Raw genomic sequence first — 19,425 nt, 5'->3', positions numbered from 1 at the left:
TAGGGAAGCCCTATTTTTATTAAGTAAGAAGTATGGCGTCAACCAGAAAAAACAGTACCACAGGCCCCAAATCGTCACAAAAAAACAAGTCAAGATGAGGATGAAGCGTGGACATGCGCAAAATGTACCAAAATCTTCAGGGAGCCAGAGGCTCAACTTATGGAATGCCAAAGGTGTAAGGAACATTTCTGCATAACCGGTCTAAAGAAAACAAAAGCGGAATACAGCATGCTATGTAAAACAGATGCAATGTGGTTTTGTGGGAAATGCAGAATAGTCATGGAACAACATGCAGTCACCGATATTGAAATAGAAAGAAGGTGCAAACAGATAATGGAGAGTTATGAGGAAAGAATTACATTACTTGAAAAAACAGTTGAAAATAAATGTGACGAGGATAAAGTCAAGGAGATTGTTAGAGAGGAAATAAAAAACTGCAATGACGATATGGTAAAATTGATGGTACAAGAGGAAGTTGGCAAAATAGAGGCACCAATCATAGAAGAAAGTTGTAATGAGGAAAAAGTTAAAGCCATAATAACAGAAGAAATAAGCAAGATACAAAAGCCCGAGAATAAAGGAGATAGCGATTCCACAAACAATGAGATAGATATAGCAGCCAATCCTATAACAAGAAAGGAGACTGTAACAAATGTTCTTGAAGAAATTAATGAGAGAAAGGCAAGAGAAAATAACCTGATCGTCTTTGGGATCCCTGAAATAGATGACGAGAGCAAAGAAGTAAGAGATAATACTGACAAAGAAAAACTAAACGAGCTCTTTACAGACTGCAAAATAAAACTGGATAAGGAAAATTTGAAAATGGTTAAAAGACTTGGGAAATTTAACAAAGAAAAGCTAAATAGACCAATCCTAGTAAAATTACCTAGTGCAGAACCTAAGATCACCCTATTTAGAAACATCCATTATATAAAAACAAACCCAAAATACGAAAAAGTGGGAGTCAGTAACGACCTAACCCAAGCAGAAAGAGAGCAAGAGAAAAGATTGTGGGATCAAGCGAGAAGACAAACCGAAGAAGAGATTTCGGGGGACTACCATTTCAAAGTAAGGGGCCCACCTTGGGCAAGGAAGGTTGTCAAATTAAGGAAGCTAGACTCCTAAAAGATAAAAGAGGAAAAGAGAATGTAAATAATTTTAATGGTAAAAAGGTTTTTAAAAATGTAAAAACAGATAATTTTACAGTTTTACCCAAATTAAGCTGTATATACACAAATGCAGATCAGTTATTCAACAAGCTGCCTGAATTAACAGTAAGAACAAGAGACGATAAACCAAAAATAATTGGTATTACAGAGGTTAAACCTAAAAATAATCGGTACAAACCAGGAATTTCAGAATATTCTTTAGCCGATGTATCCGATTACAACATGTTTGGTAAAAACCTAGACGTTGACACAGGCAGAGGTCTTTTATTGTACATAGATAAACAACTGGACGCATCACAGGTCCAAATGAATACAGAATTCCAAGAAAACTTATTTATTAAGATTAATTTAAACCAGTCAGACCAGCTATTATTAGGACTAATATACAGAACACCATCAAACAGATCACAGGAATACACTAAACAATTAAATACGCTTACCACTGAAGCTTGTAGTAAAGGCTACTCACATATCCTATTAATGGAAGATTATAATTTTCCTGAAATAAACTGGGACAGTTGGAATTCACCAGGTGAAAGTACAGAAAGTAATGAATACAAATTTTTAGAGAATCTACAAGAAAACTTCTTATTTCAACATGTTACAAGACCAACACGATGGAGGGGTACAAATACACCCCATACCCTAGACCTGATTTTAACAAATGAGGAAAATATGATCTCAAATTTAGAATACCAAAGTCCACTGGGAAAAAGCGATCACTGCACTATGAAATTTGACTTTAGTTGCTATACAAATATTAAAAGTAAACCAAAAATAATTAAATTATTTAATAGAGGAAACTACATAAAAATAAAAGAAGAACTAGATAACATTAAATGGTCAGAATTACTACAGAAAGAAAATGATATAAACGAAAATTGGAGATCAGTTTTAAGTATAATTCAAGATATGGACAAAAAATATATACCAACAAAAGAAAGGAAACAAATCGGGAGAGGGAAAAACAATTTTCCAATGGATAAAAACACCATAGTTAAAATTAAAAGGAAAAACATCCTCTCAAAAAAGATAACGCATAATAACGACCCAGATGTGAGGAAAGAATACAATAAGATAAGGAATCAAGTAAAAAGTAGAGTAAATAAGTTGAAGAGGGAATATGAGAAAAATCTGTCTGAAAAAGCTAAAGAAAACCCAAAAGCTATCTGGAGTTATATCAAGTCAAAAACTAAAACCAAAGAAGGAATTGGGGATTTACACCTGGATCCAGAAGACACAAAATCAGATAAAACGGAGGATAATAGCAAGAAGGCCAAATTACTAGTAGAATACTTTTCCAGCGTATTCACCAAGGAACCTGACGGAGTAGTGCCATCACCAACGCCGGTATTAGTAACTAATGTAATGTCAAATCAGAAAATAAAGGAAGAAGTAGTGCTGAAACACTTAAATGCATTGAAAATAGATAAATCTCCAGGTATGGACAAACTACACCCTAGGCTGCTAAAAGAGATTGCTGAATCATTGGCAAATCCTTTATGTATAATATATAATCAATCACTTGAAAGTAAGACAGTACCTAACGATTGGAAAAATGCTATGATAAGTGCTATATTTAAAAAGGGTAATAAGTCACTAGCCAAAAATTATAGACCAGTCAGTTTGACATCTGTAGTATGCAAAATAATGGAGAAGATATTGCGTGAATTTATTATAGAGCATATGAAAAAGAACAACTTATTCTCTAAAAAGCAATACGGATTTATTGCAGGGAGGTCAACTGGTCTTCAATTATTAGAAGTGATTGATAAGTGGACAGAGGCATTAGATCAAGGTTTAGACATAGACTCTATATATACTGATTTTATGAAGGCCTTTGATAAGGTACCTCATAAAAGATTAATAGCCAAAATCAAAAATCTAGGTGTCAGTGAAGATATAGTAGGGTGGATAACAAGCTTCTTAAAAGATAGGAAACAAAAGGTCATAGTGAATGGTGAAGAATCAGACTGGGCTAACGTTACATCTGGGATACCCCAAGGATCAGTACTACATTTGTACTAGGACCATTACTATTTGTTCTATATATAAATGATCTTCCAGACCAAGTGGATTCTGATGCATACCTATTTGCGGATGATACCAAGATCTTTAGAATAATAAAAACCCAGAAAGACAGACAAATTCTACAAGAAGACCTTAACAAGATGGAATCCTGGAGTGACAAATGGCTACTCAAATTTCACCCGGAAAAATGTAAATATATGAAAATATGTAAGAAATCTAATAGCACTGACCAACCATCAAATTATAGTCTTCTAAACCATCCAATAGCACAAGTTACAGAGGAAAAAGATATAGGAGTCCTTATTGACTCAGAACTCACCTTTGAAAATCACATAAGTGAAAAAGTGAACAAGGCCAACTCTATATTTGCAGTTCTTAGAAGAACATTTAAGTACTTGGGAATTGAGACATTCATGCCATTGTACAAAACCATGGTTAGAACCCACCTAGATTATGCCAGCTCAGTCTGGTCCCCATACAGGAAAAAAGATATCGACAAAATAGAAGGTGTCCAAAGAAGGGTAACAAAACAATTACCAGGTCTCAAAGACATGAGCTACCCAGAGCGACTTAAAAAACTAGGCTTACCAACATTATCGTATAGGAGAATAAGAGGGGATATGATTGAAACTTTCAAAACAATGAATGGATACTACGACAAAGAAGTAAGCTCATTTTTAAGAACGGCAGATGATTCTCAACAAAGATTCAGTAGCAGGACCAACAGTAATAAAGTCATTCATCAAAGATTCAAAACAAATATCCGTAAACACTCTTTCTCTGTTAGAATTGCTAAAACCTGGAACAAATTACCAGATAAAATAACAAAGTCACCATCAATAAATGCATTTAAAAACCGATTAGACAAATTTTGGTCAGACGAAGAGATATACTATAATGACTACAGAGCAGAAATATCCGGAAGTCACGGACAAAACAGTAATAGAAAAACATTAAATTATGAGTCTGGTGAAGAGGAACCTTGAGGGGTCCTGTACTGGAAATCAACTATAAGTAACTATAAGTAAGTAAGTATATATAACATCAATCAAGTTGGATAAAATTTTATGATTTTTAGACGGATATAACATGTATAGCACCACAGGCCAGATATCTAGAATCACTCACTGATAAGACCATGCTCCGAAATTATATACCCCAAATCTGTGGTGCTTTAAGGGCCTGTGAAGAATACTGCCATTGTAGATACAAAACACTGAACCCAATACTAAATGACTAGATAATAGATTATACAATTACTTGCATTAGATCTTACATAACATGTACCTTCAGACCAGGGAATGCTTTTGCCAATCCATATACAATAGCCCTGTGAGACTGTGTATCTCCTTCTGTCTTAACATCTTTGACACCTTCGTCAGTTTTTCCTTTCAGATTTTCCGCGAGTTCATTACTTGCTAGTCTTACATCTTTTACTCGTTTGCCCCCTTCTTGTGCAAGCTGTATACACACTGATAAAAGTTCTTTCATGCTAACTCTGGGTTCTCTATGGAACCAGTCGGGAAGACCAAACATGTACAAAGCTGCACATACACCAAGAGCTATAAATACAGCTCCACCAACAGGGTTAATTCTTACATTTGCAGGTCCCATCGTAGATGATGTCGAGCTGGAAAAATAAGAAGAAGCTTGATGTAAAGACTCAGTTTCGTATAAAATTCAAACCTCTGGCATGGAATGCATTTTCACAAAATTAATGTATCTGAATTAGATACCTACTGGTATGTACTTTTAATTATTAGAAGCACGATAACACAATGAATTTATAGTTTCTTTTTATTCGAAACTAAAGGTAAACAGACAGACGATCATGGCTTCTATGGAGGTATTCCACTTTTATATTTCAGCCTTTTGTTCGTTAAATTACTTTTGTTATGTGCAATTTAAAACTTATAGTTAGACTCACGTGTTTAAGCATTGAATTATGTCTACAACAAACACGACACAAAGATTTTGAAACAGTGTAAAGTAACGAAAAATTTACTTCCGAAAATATCAATATGGAAAAAAACGTAACGGATTTGTATAGTCGAATCCTTGAAAAAAAACCAGATAAATTCATAATAATTTTAATTGTGCCAGTCTAAAATATTAGTTACAGTTTCATTAGAGACTTAGAGTATATAGATAGTTACACAGGAATATATAATTTCTATATTTGGGATTATACCAAATTTCCTTCCTGGAATTGAAGGGAAAGTTAGGGGAATTCAATCTTTCCAATATTAATACACAAGTCACTTGAAATTAATGTGTAGGATCACATTGAGTCCCCTATCAGACATTTTCCCATGAAGATGATTTCATAATGATTTAATTTTATCTGATTGTAATGAAGTGTACATTTGTACACATACATATAAACACTATTTATTATCAGTCCAGGAAATTATATAGTTAACACATACCATTCTGTAATCTGTAATCGTAATTCTGCAAATCAAGGCACACCTCCATTCACATAGAGGAAAATGTCAGTTCACAATAATTTACAATACCGTAGACTTAGGTTTGTTTACGTATGCAGGTTCTATGCATTTGAAATTTGCGTTCATAGAAATAGTGAAAATTACACAAATCAGAAACGGAATTTTAGTTTCACTGTGATTTTATTTTTTTACAACAATTAATCACCCAATAGCATTAAGAGTCTCTACAAATAATCTTTGGTATGTTCGGAAAATTTAATGTCAATATTTGAGTCAACAGGATGTGTAACACCCTCTCTTCCGGTACAGTTCCATAACACGGAGTCTCATACTCTGTACAAGCCTTCTGAACTTTAGTTGAGCAAATTTATTCCATTCAGCAACAATTGCGCTTCTTAAATTGCTAAGATTTTGCAAAGGTGGATCTCTGCGATTGATATTTCTGCCAATGGCATCCCAGACATGTTCGATAGGGTTCATGTCTGGAGACATGGAAGGCCAAAAGATAGTGTAAATGGCTTCTTGCTCTTTGTACTCGGTTACAATCCTTGCCCTGTGTGGTCTAGCATTGTCGTACATGCACAAGGGTCTTGAAGCAAGTGGAGGATTATCAAAATGAGGGACTACAATGTTTCTAAGCACCAAATCCCTGTATGTCTGTCCGTTCATGTTACCCTGCAGGATATGCATACCCACCTTACAACAGTATGAGAAGAAACCCCATACTGTAACACCACCAGCAACGTTTGCAGTCGTTGGGCAAATGTTGTTTTGGTCATTAGCAGTTTTATTTCCACGACAAACTCGTATTCTGCCGTCTATTGGTCGTAACAGAAACTGATTCTCATTTGACCAATGAACAGTTTGTCAGCTTCTCATGTTCCAGCGTCGTTGGTCATTAGCCCTTTGAAACCTGATTATACGGTGCCTGGCTGTTAGGGCACGTCTCTTGATAACATGACATGCTCTTAGGTAGCCTCTATGAAGTCGACGGACCAATGTTCGAACACTAACATGACCACCTTGACGCCAGTGGTGTCTAAGTTGTTGGGCAGGAGTAAATGGGTCGGCTTTAGCACAACCAATAAGGAGTCTGTCATCACGATCGGTAGTTAAACGGGGTCTTCCGGACCTTGGTCTATCATTTACAGTTCCTGTGTCAACATGACGTTGTAAAAATCTGACAATGACGGTATGTTTAACATTGAAATGGTTACCTATGCAACTAGTGCTCCTACCGGCATTTGACATGTCAATTGCTTGCCAACGTTCAGCCACAGATAACTTACCCCTTGCCATATTTCACAGTGACTTGGTGAAGGTCAAATTTCACCTGTACACGGGACAGTAGGAAGATGATTTAAAGGCATCAAAACAGTGTATTCGAAAAAGTGCAGATGACCTTTAATAAAAAATTGCTTGGCGTGTTTATCGGAGTCTATCTTTTTTGGTCGTAATGAATTTTCTTAGTGTATATTATAGGCAATTCATAACACCAAACATAAATATTTTTTTCGCAATAGTTAAAAAAATATTGCCAGTTATATTTAGGTGGTGCTTAACTTTTGGCGGACTGTATATATTAAAATATAAAAATTTCCGCCGCCTCAAGAATTATTATATTACGAAGCACAAATAAAACAATAAAACCATTGCAAACTTGTACCAAAGAAAGTCAACTCCTACTACTGCTAGTTTGATCATGTGTTAAAGCATGAACTTGCAAAATTTATTACCAACTTATCACTGGGTCTAATGAACAGAAGATGATGCTTTATTTCCAAAAATAGCCATGGGCTCACCAAGAGTATATTACAATATTGGAGATTATTACAGACAACAACAAAAAATCAATAATCAAGTATATATTCAATATATTTGTTTGCAAATTTTGAGATTAGTTGACATGTTACAAGCTGAATTTTGTTGACATGGTATGAGCTGACAATGGTACTGAGTTTGCAAATTTTGGTATTAGTTGACATGGTATGAGCTGACAATGGTACCAAGTTTGCAAATTTTGATATTAGTTGACATGGTATGAGCTGACAATAGTACAGAGTTTGCAAATTTTGGTATTAATTGGCTTGGTATGAGCTGACAATGGTACCAAGTTTGCAAATTTTGGTATTAGTTGGCATGGTATGTGTAGACTTGTTAGCTCCTGTCTGTTGTGTACATGCTATTGCAAATTGGCAGTATTGTAGAGATATTACATATTTTTTTTATTCATCAAGCAAGGGCTCATAGAGGACATTATTACATTTATACAATTATAAATATAAGAATCGACTTCCCATTAAGCTCCATAGGTTTTTTCATAATAAAGGAAATTTTCTTAGATATAGCTACATGTACATACACATACATTACCTTAACTACAGTGTACTACATTTAACAGTCTATATTATGAAATTAATTTCATAGTTCCTTATTATCCTGTGAACTTTATGGGAACTTGTCATTAGGATATGGGAGGTTATTAGTTTGTCTTTTGTTATTATAAATAAGAAGATGTGGTATGAGTGCCAATGAGACTACTCTCCATCCAAGTCACAATGTATTAAAAGTTAACAATTATTGGTCAAAGTATGGCCTTCAACACAGAGCCTTGGCTCACATGTACACTAAGGCCATTATAAAAAAAATCCTGGTTTCTCATCCAATTTTAAAAAAAGGGGGGTATTTTTTTTCTGAATGTATTCAAATAGATTGAACTACTTAACCAATCCATATGAAGATTAGACCAAAAATTTGTGTAAACCTTGTTTATCTATTTTTATGAGAGAGGTGACAGGGGCATATAGAATTGCTTTTGTAAAAGTACATATGTCCAGAAATTGGTTTCTGGATTCTACCTTGAATAAGCCTCTCCCATATTATTTGAAATGTGGAAATGTTATATGCGACCCCTAAGCACAGATCCAGTTGGAAATTGACAGATTTTACTTACATAGATAGTCTTTCCAGATGTAAGGCCCTTGATCAAGCACAAAATAGCATTTTTTTAAATTTCTGGACTGTCCCCTGAGTAAGTCTACACCAAATCTTGTGAAATTAGAAGATGTTGCTAGGAATCACTAAACACATATCCTATTTAAAATCATTTGAAACTTGGAATTATCATATGCATAAAAGGAGATGTCGATATTTTTAATAAGACAGCAACATCTATATGTAGAGGTCATCTGCCAAGTTGTACTTTGAATCATATACCTGATTCTAGACCTACAAATGCTAAAGTATTCAAAATTTGTGTACAGACTGTGTAGAACTTGTAAACATTTTCTTTTCAGAAAAGATTGCAGAAAGAACTTACAGCTTTAATGAAAGATCCTCCTACAGGTGTTAAAGTAGATGCTGAAAGTATTTATAAGAATTTATCTGAGTAAGTCTTCTCAATAACTAAAAGAATTCAACAAGTAAGTTTTCTTGTGGTTTAGATAATTGAATTTTTGTTTAACAATATCCACAGGAAAAAAGCTTCAAACTCACTACACTAAGATGAGATTACACAATGAAAATGTGCAGTTATCTAATAACAGAAGGCTTGAGTTTAATGGCATCATATATAACTATAGATTTGCATTGGGTTTTGGTACATACATTATTTTTTATCAGGTACATGTAACATTGAATAAAAATAATGTAATCATTTCTTCAAAAGTTCTATTTTCATGGACATTGATACCTTGTACGACTTATACATTTTATTATTTGTGGAATTTTCTTTTAGATGGATAGTTGACCTTGATGGAGCCCCTGGAACATTGTATGCTGGCGAGAAAATGCAGTTATTATTCAAATTTGGTTCAAGGTACCCATTTGATTCACCACAGGTAAGTACTGGCTACACCAGGACACTTTTTATTTCATTAGAAGTTTACTATAGTTGTAAAAAAAATTAAATAAATAAAATAATTAAATAAATTGAGATAAAAACTTGCTTTACTTACACAATAGATTTATCACATACCATGCAAGTTCCTTTGAGAAGTCAAGGTCATTTAACACCCCTGTAGTGGTAGCAATACAGTTTCTCTCTGAGGAAAATATTATTGTCAATAAACAACTTTTTCGGAAATCTGCACTTCCTTTTTCAGGTTACATGGATTAATTTAAAAATTGCTTACATGTGCCTGAAGGTTCTTTTTTTAAAAACTACATGAATAAATGATTGAAACTTTTATAATAATTACCTCTTTGCTTTTTTTTTTGTAGTATAATATTTAGTCCTTAGACTTGTTACTTGCTTTTAAAAAGAAAGATGTATGTGGTATTCTTGTAAATTTCTTTCTCCTAAAAATTGTTTTTTAAAAAAGTATTGTGATATAAAACAAAAGTAAAAATACATTGCCTTTTGCCCTGCATATGTTTACATGTACAACAAGGTGACATGTATTTAAATTTCTTGCTTGATTTTTTCCTAAAGCAATTCCTGCTAGGAAATTTGAAACAATGGACATTTTAAAAGTGAAGTAAAGGAAGTCATACATATGATAACATAATCCTATTGAATATAAAAGATGGATAATGAAACTATTCTGGAAAAAGGTTAATCGAAGATAATAAGCCAATCAAAAGGGTGGATAAATCCACACAAATGCCAAACCAGCTGTTAAAATTCACAATAATTTTCCATATGTTGGAACATTCATTAAGTTGTAGGTCAGTTTAGTAAGTGGCCTATTTTCTCTGGTAATTTTTATACGACTGCAAAAATTTTTTTGGGATTGTATAATGGTATGATGTCGTCGTCGTCGTCCGAAGACACATTTGTTTCCGGACAATAACTTTAGTTTAAGAGAATGGATCTCTATGAAATTTTTTTAGAAGGTTCAATACCACAAAAGGAAGGTTGGGATTTATTTTAGGGATGATGGTCCCAACCGTTTAGGAATTAGGGGCCCAAAAGGGGCCCAAAACAAGCATTTATCTAGTTTCAGGACAATAGCTTGTGTATAAGTATTTCAATTGCTCTGAAATTGTACCACAATGTTTAATACCACAAGTAGAAGGTTGGGATTTATTTTAAGGGTTATGGGGCAAACAGTTTAGGAATTAGGGGCTAAAAAGGAGCCAAAAACAAGCATTTTTCTAGTTTCCGGACAATAACTTGTGTGTAAGTGTATGGATCTCTCAGACATTGTACCACAAGGTTCCATATAACAAGAGGGAAGGCTGGGATTGAGTTTGGGGTTAATTGCCCCAAACATGTAGGAATTAGGGGCCAAAAAAGGGCCAAAAAGAAGCATTTTTCTAGTTTCGAGACAATAACTTGTGTTTAAGTGTATGGATCTCTCTGAAATTATACTACAAGATTCCATACTACAAAGGAAAGGCTGGGATTGAGTTTTGGGGTTATTGCTTCAAGGGAGGGATTTTTTATTTACAATTTTTTTAAAGGATTCATATTTTTTTATTTTGAATTTTTGAAAAGTTTCAAGAAGAAATCTTCAATTGCACAGTATTGTGCAATAGATTTGTAAGATCTTTGACCACATTTATTTTGTGTCAGAAACCTATATTATGTCAAAAATTTGATCACAATCCAAATTCTGACAGTATCAAGCTTGAATATTGTGTCCAAATTTTCCCCAACTGTTCAGGGTTCGACCTCTGCGGTCGTATCAGGCTGTGCTCAGCGAAGCATTTTATTTACAATCTCATACATGTAGCTGTCATATTTTCCATCTCCAATTGAATCTTGTTAGTGGAGGATATATATATACTCTTGAAATCTATTGCATTGTATTCCTTTGGCTTTGTAAGTATTTCAGAATCAGTAATAAACTCTAACATCATAATACATGTACATGTGTATCAATGAAGAAATTTAAATTTCTAATTTTAAAATTGAAGTCATTGTACATTGAAACTGATCCTATATAATATTATTCTGAAATGATAATTTTCCATACTAATTCTAATTAATTTCTTTTGTTTTGTCATACTAAAATTGTTTAATACAACTGATGTTTTCAAATACTAATTATTATGATAGTTTAATTTTTTTACAGCCAAATAAAAAAAACCAAACAAATTCATGCATATTTAATTTCTTGCAAGTTCATACCTTTGAAGATGACAGACTAGTCTACATGTATTTCAGTCCAATATCCACAAAATAATAAAATGGCTGCTTCGATACTGAACTGATCATATTTTAATTTTATATTTTATGTAGTTTTTGCTAAAATTTAAGGACCTACATGACAGGCAACACATGGCAATGCAATTTAAATTCATAGAAAAATGGTGAAATTCTTTATCAATTGAAATAAACATCTTTATTTGTTGATAAAGAATTAAAACTTGAATATTGTGAATTGTATAAACACCTAATGAAGCTGTACATTTGAGTGTTTTGTGTAATTTAATTGTCATCAGCACCATATACTAACTTACTCTGAATGACTGGTATATTTTTCAATTAATTGATTTTATGTTTGTTTCAGGTTATGTTTGTAGGACCAAATATCCCTGTACATCCACATGTATATAGTAATGGACATATATGTTTGTCAATTCTCACAGAAGACTGGTCTCCTGCTCTGTCTGTTCAAGCTGTTTGTCTTAGTATTGTCAGTATGTTATCTAGTTGTACAGAAAAGGTAACAGTCAAGACATGTTTTAACAAACCCAATTTAAATATATATAATGCGTTGGGGCAATATTGCAATCACATAGACCATTTGTGAGTCTGTTCATCCTTTCATTGAGATGTCTGTCTCAGTGGTCACCAGCTTGACAGTGATAAGTTGTAACATGTGAGCTTTTTTGCTTCTGTAGAACACCTACTTCTGGTTTGCTTATACTGTAAATTTATCAAAATATTGAATGGACTACAATTTTTTTCTTCACATAATTCTTCAATACTACTGAAGGTAATGTCTTCATATTTATTCAGCAGCTTGGCAGTGATGAGTTGTAAGATGTAAGCACTTTTTGGATCTGTCAGACACCTACTTCCTGTTTTCAGTACTTTGAATTACAAGTACAGACATTTCAGACGTACACAAGCCAGTCAAAAATAAATTTTACAAGTCATGACCAGAAAATATGACCGTTTTGGAAGCCATGCAGTATACATGCATGAATTTCCTATGTTAAGTTGATATGCTTTAATCTATATAGATAAAAAGAGTTCTTTCATCTCTGTAACATTCTTGAAGTGTCTTTTAAAGTTTTTAAATACAGATAATGGATGTTTTGATGGTAAATACATTATGCATGATGAAAATATTGTTAACTTTGAATTAATAAATGTAAGAAAAGAAGAAGACTACATAGTTATTTTTTTGTGCATCATCACCCAAAAGTACTTTGATGGTTTTTCTTCAGTAGCTTGGATTGATTTTTTTTGTTAGCTATATTTAGAGGAGGGGATAAGGCGTCTGCGCAATGCTAAGTGTTATTGCTGTAGAAGTATGAAGTGAGAAGTACAGGTTCCAGCCTCGCTCGGGGAGGAAGTAAAGAATCAAATCTACTCTAACATTGTTAGGTTGATTTTCTAGGCACATTATATATATATATATATATATATACTTTTTTGGTCTTTTGGAAAATGTTGTTTGTGCTGTATTTAGACCCCTCTACCAAGAAATTTGTTTTGCATGCACATGTATAAAAATTGCGGTTTTTATCCAACGCAATCATAGGTTTGAATGTTGTTTTCAATTTAGACTTACCGGTATATATATATATATAATAAGTACGTCTGACAACTCTACGACAGATTTTATCCATCGGATCACTAGTGATGGTGATACAAGGCTGAAAACACATTCTGTATATATAGTTCGTCTGAACAACAGGCCAACAATGTTAGATCTGTAAATTTGCGGAAGCAAATTTTTGTTCTTCCCTGGCCGGGATTTGAACTCATGCTACTGAGATATCGTGGCACCAAATCGCCTTGCACTATGCCCGTCGTGCTAAACCATTCGACCACCAGGGCTATATATATATATATGTATTTTGTGTTTTAGTATAGTTGTTTAATCTATTATTGCAGAAGAGACCACCTGATAATGCTTTTTATATAAAAACCTGTAGTAAAAATCCTAAGAAAACAAGATGGTGGTATCATGGTAAGTTTATATTGTGAAGTCAAGTTAAAGTATATCATTTGGGGATATCACAATTATTGTCTTGCCTAGAAGAAGTCATGAAGCAGACCTAGGAGTGCTGTTTCCCCTAGAAGGTGGCATCAACAATTTGTTGGAAGTTTGTGATTAGGTCAGTTTTAGAGGAACCGATAATGGTGATTAAATGATATTTGGTATGTAGTTGTATTAGCACATCTCATTTCCATGGAACTATTAAGCCTAGTCATGATCTATTGACTTTGAAACTTTTGCAAAGTTTAGAAGTTAAAGTTTATGATTAGGTCAGTTTAAGGGGAACCACCAATGGTAAGTCAATGATGTTTGTGATGCAGTTGTATTGGCACTACTCATTTCCATGGAAAGTATTATTTCTGCACCATCAGTCATGGTTCATTGACTTTGAATGTTTACATATTTTACATGTTAAAGTATTCCCATTTTAATTTCAACATTTGCATTTTACTATCAAATTTACATACATGCAAGACACATATCTCTGTGTCAAAGGTTTATTATAAGATTTTTCATTCAAAGAGGATATGTTTTTAAAATTTTGAATACATTCCAAAATTGATCAATAGAAGTAAAATGAATAACACATGTTAGAATAGATTTTTGACAAAACAATAGTTTATGCTCCACAAAAGTAGAGAGGCATAGTGTTTTCTTGTATGGGTCCATTAGTAATTCCATCCATCTGTTTTTCTGTCCATCTTTTTGTCTGTCCGGTTTCAGGTTAAATTCATGGACAAGGTATTTTATCATGAAGTTGTAGTCAACATGAAACTTAGTACAAATGTTCTTTTAATGTGAACTTTCTAGTCTTCATGCTAAATTATGGTCATGACCAAAATTTCATGGTTCACTGAACAAGGAAATGTTATTGAGTGAAAGCAGTAAATTGTCAGGTAAAAGTGTTTGTTTAAGATAGTTTACCATGAAGTTTAGGTCATATCAACTTGAAACTTGGTATATATGTTTATTATACTGTTAGTTTTTAAAATTATATGACAAATTTGTTTTTGGCAGACTCTTTCTCAAACCGAACAAAGACCATTAACTTATTCTGAATACTGTCTCTATGCTTAACATGCTATTTGAATAATAATAAATACTTTTGATTGATTGACAGTTGTTTGCTAAACATCCAGTGGTTTATATGCTATTGAAAATCAAAAATGAAAACTTAAAAATCAGCCCCAAATTTGTTATGAAATAAAATGGAACAATTTGAGCTTTTTGATGATAAACTACTAATATCTGTTCACAATCTGTTTCAGATGATAATGTATGAGGATGAAGTATTGTAGGTGGCAAACTTTTTAATTTAAACAGACAACTTGAACATTTAGATTCTGATGGCTGTTAGTGTTGTAAAATATGGACCAAGTTAGATCTGAATGGAAATATTTGTGTACAGTTGTAGATTATGTGAAAAATCAGATAAACATATGCTGTAAAGGTTCAACACTGATTTATTTGTGTACTTCTTTAACATATCTTGTTTCAAGGAGTGGAAAATGTTTTGTTATATATACATTATATGTTTATAAGGGTATTGACTGATTTGAGCCCACTCATAAGAACTTGTTATTCTGTATGTTTGTGTTTCTTACTTCTAAGTGTGATTTAGATTGTACATAATAAATCTCTGTTTTTCCAATATGTCACCTGAAAGTTTAACTGACTTTATAACCATACCATCAATGATGTATGTCAGTAATTGTTTGCTTGAAAGCAAACAGAGGCATTGAGAGCCTATTTTTGATAAGTTTTCAAAATTATTTTAAAAGAAGATGTAAAGACAACACCAAATCAACCGTTTTTTTAATGGAAAAAGGCAAAAAATATTCATATTTCTGGCGTTTTTTTGAGAAAAGAAACCATAATTACTGTTGATTCATTATTATTTGTGGTGTACTTATTTACAGTGATTTGTGGTTAAAAGTGAAACATGATGTGTTCAACAAAATTACAAATTTTCTATAGGCTTGTTTGCATAATTTTTTGAACCCGTGAAATCATTTACATGTATCACTGAAAATGACTTTTTCCACAGTCCACAAAATTGACACTTACGTTAATGAATCCACAGTATCTTTATCATTATTTTATACAAGAAAAAAAAATGAATATTGGGTGAAATTTTGCAGCAAGTATAAAGGTAGTGTACCAACATTATTTGAAATTTCATCACAATACATTAAGAGGATAACAGGATTACAAATAATATTAGAGAATAGAAAACCCCACATCAACATCCGACTCAGTCCAATAAAAATTGACTTACAAACAAAAAATAATCTAGATAGACTGACTTGAAATAAGCACGAATTGTGATTGTTTAATCTAGGTATAAACAGAGAAGGCTTTTTAAAAAAAAAATTTTGTTTCTTAAATGAAGTCTAGATATTTTTAGACTAGGATGTGTATATTGTATGCAAAACATTTTGTTGTTTCTTATGTGCAGGAGCAATTTCTATGCTTTTTCAATTTGGTTCATCACAAATTGAATATTTTTTGTTATCTTCTGAAATGTAGGTGTTCAAACTGTGATATTATCTGTTAATTCTAAAACCTTTTGTTTTATGATTTGCTTTTGGGGTTAAAATAAGTCCCCTAAATGTTGTTATATTATTATTTTTCATTTTTTTAACAGTTTCAATGTTTGAGTAGCTATAATATTATTTGATAAGAAAAGCAAATATTTTTAGCCATTAAATCAATTGATCCTAAGATTGAAAACTTAATTTTAGTTTTAATTTATGAATAAAAGGAAACCTCAGTGAGACAGCAACTACAAAACACTAAAACCAAAAGAAATCTTAAGGAAAGTTACAGAAGAAAAAGCCTATTGTAACCAAAATGATGCATATGTCAATTGAACAGAAAAGGGTTATCATATACATTGTTTGGGTTTAAGAAGGGTAACTGTTTTTCTCAACTAAATGTATTGTACTCTTCAGTCATGCATACCAATGCAGTAAATATTACTCAAGGATGTAGTATTGTATATTTGTTTGTTATTGACTATATTTTGATGATAATTTGCCCATGCCAATAATCTGTACATACACATGGCTTTATTTTTGTGCAATATACAGTTGTTATAAAGAATACTATTTTACACTACTGTAACTTGGTATTAAACCTATATTGATAGTTTAAAATGACAAAAGGAACAGGTATGTTATCAGCCATTTTTTGGTCCCTAAAATTCTAAACCTTAAAAATTCTTGAAATCCTTTCAAAATAAGTTCATTTTAAGTGCAAAATTTATTTTCAATTTATGATGTCATTATGACTCAAACATTTCATAAGTAGCATACTTCACAACATTTCCATTTTTTATAAAGTTTATGATCAAATTAACCAATATCAAGAGCCTTATCCAAAAAAAGGTCTGTAGATAGCCTCATTGTCATCTTTTTGCAAAATATCAATTCTGGTAATGCTGTTGATCTAAACAGCGATGAATAAAAATTTTGTTCAGACTATTTAAAAAAAAGTTTTATCAAAATGCAGCAAGTTTGACATCCAATAGAAAATAGGTGAGAATTTTATAACAAGAGTAGAAATAATTTGTAATAAAATAAGAAGACTTGTGATTTTATGGATTTCAAAACATGTTACATGATCCATTTATAGTACTTAGTGATCTTTTAATCTGTTGGGCTTTAAAACAGCCTTTTCATGTCTTCTGAGGAAATAATAGCTTGAAAATTGAATAAAGAGCATATTAGAATGTTTTCTTTCTAAAAAAAATATAAAGAAATCAATTCTCCTTCAGTTTGACATTAAATAGTGTAGAAAAATTCCTTAAATTTCATGGTAAAAATGTTATAATAAGTTTGATAAAAATTAAACCTTACAATTTCAAAAGGGGCCATACATTGTGACTTGGATGGAGAGTTGTCTCATTGGCACTCATACCACATCTTCTTATTTATACAAACAGTGATTTTAGACCTATAAATATTTAAGGAGTTGTCATATAGTTGTTACTCCATGATACAGATTTTCAGCTTATTTATTTTTGTTATCATTTTTTATTACTTTAATTGTTATTTTTTGTAGCACCATTTAATTTACTGCTTAGTGAATGTGAAAGTCTTATTGTTAATATATATTGTTTTCTTTTTTAGAAGTATGCTATAATTGTGTTGATATTCTATCTGTGATGGAATATGTGTATGTAGCTGTATAGAAGTGATTAAAGCATACATGTATATATTTCATTATGTTTGCAAGCAAGTTCATTCCTTTGGGTAAAAATAGAGCAAAACTTACATCTCAGTATAATTTTATTGATAAAATGGGAACAAGTAAAAATATCATAAAGCTATCAAAAATGACTCCTGCATGTAGACAGCACTTCCTTAAATTGAGAAAGTACAGTTAATTTGTTTTATAATTACAGTTTAGTCATATTCCTATAACATGAAAGAAAATATATCTTTGTGAAAAGAAAAAAAATGCAATTTCTGCCACAACTTATTTGAAGTATCGTAACATTAAGAACAATATATAAATGATTTGTAAATGTCTGGCTAGGAAGAAAATCTAAGAACACTTTTTAATCAATATTCATCCAGAAATAATACTGTGTTGCCTTTTTGGCTTTTAAAGAATAACACAAAAGAAGGCCTGATTCTTTTTTGTTTTTAATATTTTTTGGACAAAGAATTTATATTATATTAACAATTGAAAACCTATATGGTAACATTTAACAATTGTTCATTAATGCATCAATCTTCCTATTTAAATTATCGTTAGTAAACCGATAAGGTGTATTTTGGTAAAGTAAGGTTAAGAATTCCTTGACTATTATTTTGTTTCCTTTATTGTTTTAATGCACAATAATGATACACATAAATCACTTGTATGTTATTAAGTGTGATGCTATTAACTTCCTTTATAGTCTGTGATAACTTCAATGTGTTTCTTCAGTACATACTGTCAATTGTTAAATAGTCAGAAATATACTGCTTCCTTTTTATATGCCAAGTTACAATTATGATGTTTATCCAACGAATAGTGTTTCCATGAGGACCATTGAAGTTCCATTTTATTTTCATCACCATGAGATAATGTAAGCAACTACTCTCACCATTACTCCTCTTTGAAAAAGTCTACGTTGTGTTAGAATTTAATTTTTTGTCAGTTTCTTTATATGATTCCATATGATAGATGAAATACTCCATGATGCAGCAAAGTACCAATCCAATTGATTTTGGCTAATAGTTTAAAAATATATTTGTTTTGGCATTGTCCCTAAATTTCTAATTTTCCTTCCACCTGAAAATAGATTTACCTCATTGCACTACTTTTCCCATAAAAGGAGTTGTTAGTTGGTGACCAAATGATCCACACAACATTCAAAAAGCCACATTTGAACATATTTCTTTATGGGAAAGTTTATAAGAAATTCTTTGAAATGGATGTGTGGAAAAAAAACAGGGCTTGTATCCCCCAAAAACAGCTTATCTCAGTTGACCTTGATGATCACATGACAGTCATTAAAATAGACTCATCAGTGACGCTTGAATAAAAATTTGTCAACACAGAAGTGCTAAATACTGGGCTGATGATGCCCTCAGGGACGAAACCTCCACCACATGTCATGAGAAAATAAAAAAAAACCTGATAATATTTATAAAAGAT

The 19,425-nt window shown here is 32.2% G+C and overlaps 2 protein-coding genes across 9 annotated transcripts in view; one reads left to right on the top strand and one right to left on the bottom strand.

Annotated features, from left to right (window-relative positions):
* The window catches only part of LOC127712565 (putative inositol monophosphatase 3), a 30,840-nt gene extending 25,995 nt beyond the window's left edge, over positions 1 to 4,845 (bottom strand). For all 7 annotated transcript variants that reach the window (XR_007987163.1, XR_007987173.1, XR_007987171.1 and 4 more), the window contains exon 1: positions 4,488 to 4,845. Coding sequence is in view for 1 of the 7 variants with exons in the window: in XM_052219077.1 (XP_052075037.1) it covers positions 4,488 to 4,814 (327 nt within the window). In the remaining 6 variants the exon portion in view is untranslated. The remainder of the gene's footprint in view (positions 1 to 4,487) is intronic.
* LOC127712718 (ubiquitin-conjugating enzyme E2 W-like) lies at positions 4,806 to 18,744 on the top strand. 2 transcript variants are annotated; one of them, XM_052219322.1, is made up of 6 exons: positions 4,806 to 4,942; positions 8,947 to 9,038; positions 9,387 to 9,489; positions 12,109 to 12,264; positions 13,668 to 13,743; positions 15,042 to 18,744. In XM_052219322.1, exons 2-6 carry the CDS (start codon positions 8,977 to 8,979, stop codon positions 15,053 to 15,055), a joined length of 411 nt encoding a protein of 136 aa, XP_052075282.1. In that variant the 5' UTR covers positions 4,806 to 4,942; positions 8,947 to 8,976; the 3' UTR covers positions 15,056 to 18,744. The 2 variants fall into 2 exon arrangements, with proteins under 2 accessions (XP_052075282.1, XP_052075278.1); XM_052219318.1 differs by lacking the exon at positions 4,806 to 4,942 and adding an exon at positions 5,019 to 5,046.
* The last annotated feature ends 681 nt before the right edge of the window (positions 18,745 to 19,425 follow it).

This window comes from Mytilus californianus, unplaced genomic scaffold (assembly GCF_021869535.1).
Source record: "Mytilus californianus isolate M0D057914Y unplaced genomic scaffold, xbMytCali1.0.p SCAF_1, whole genome shotgun sequence".
Classification (NCBI taxonomy): Eukaryota; Metazoa; Mollusca; class Bivalvia; order Mytilida; family Mytilidae; genus Mytilus; species Mytilus californianus.
The sequence above is the reverse complement of the archived record's forward strand: the minus strand, read 5'-3'. Positions and strand labels throughout refer to the sequence as shown.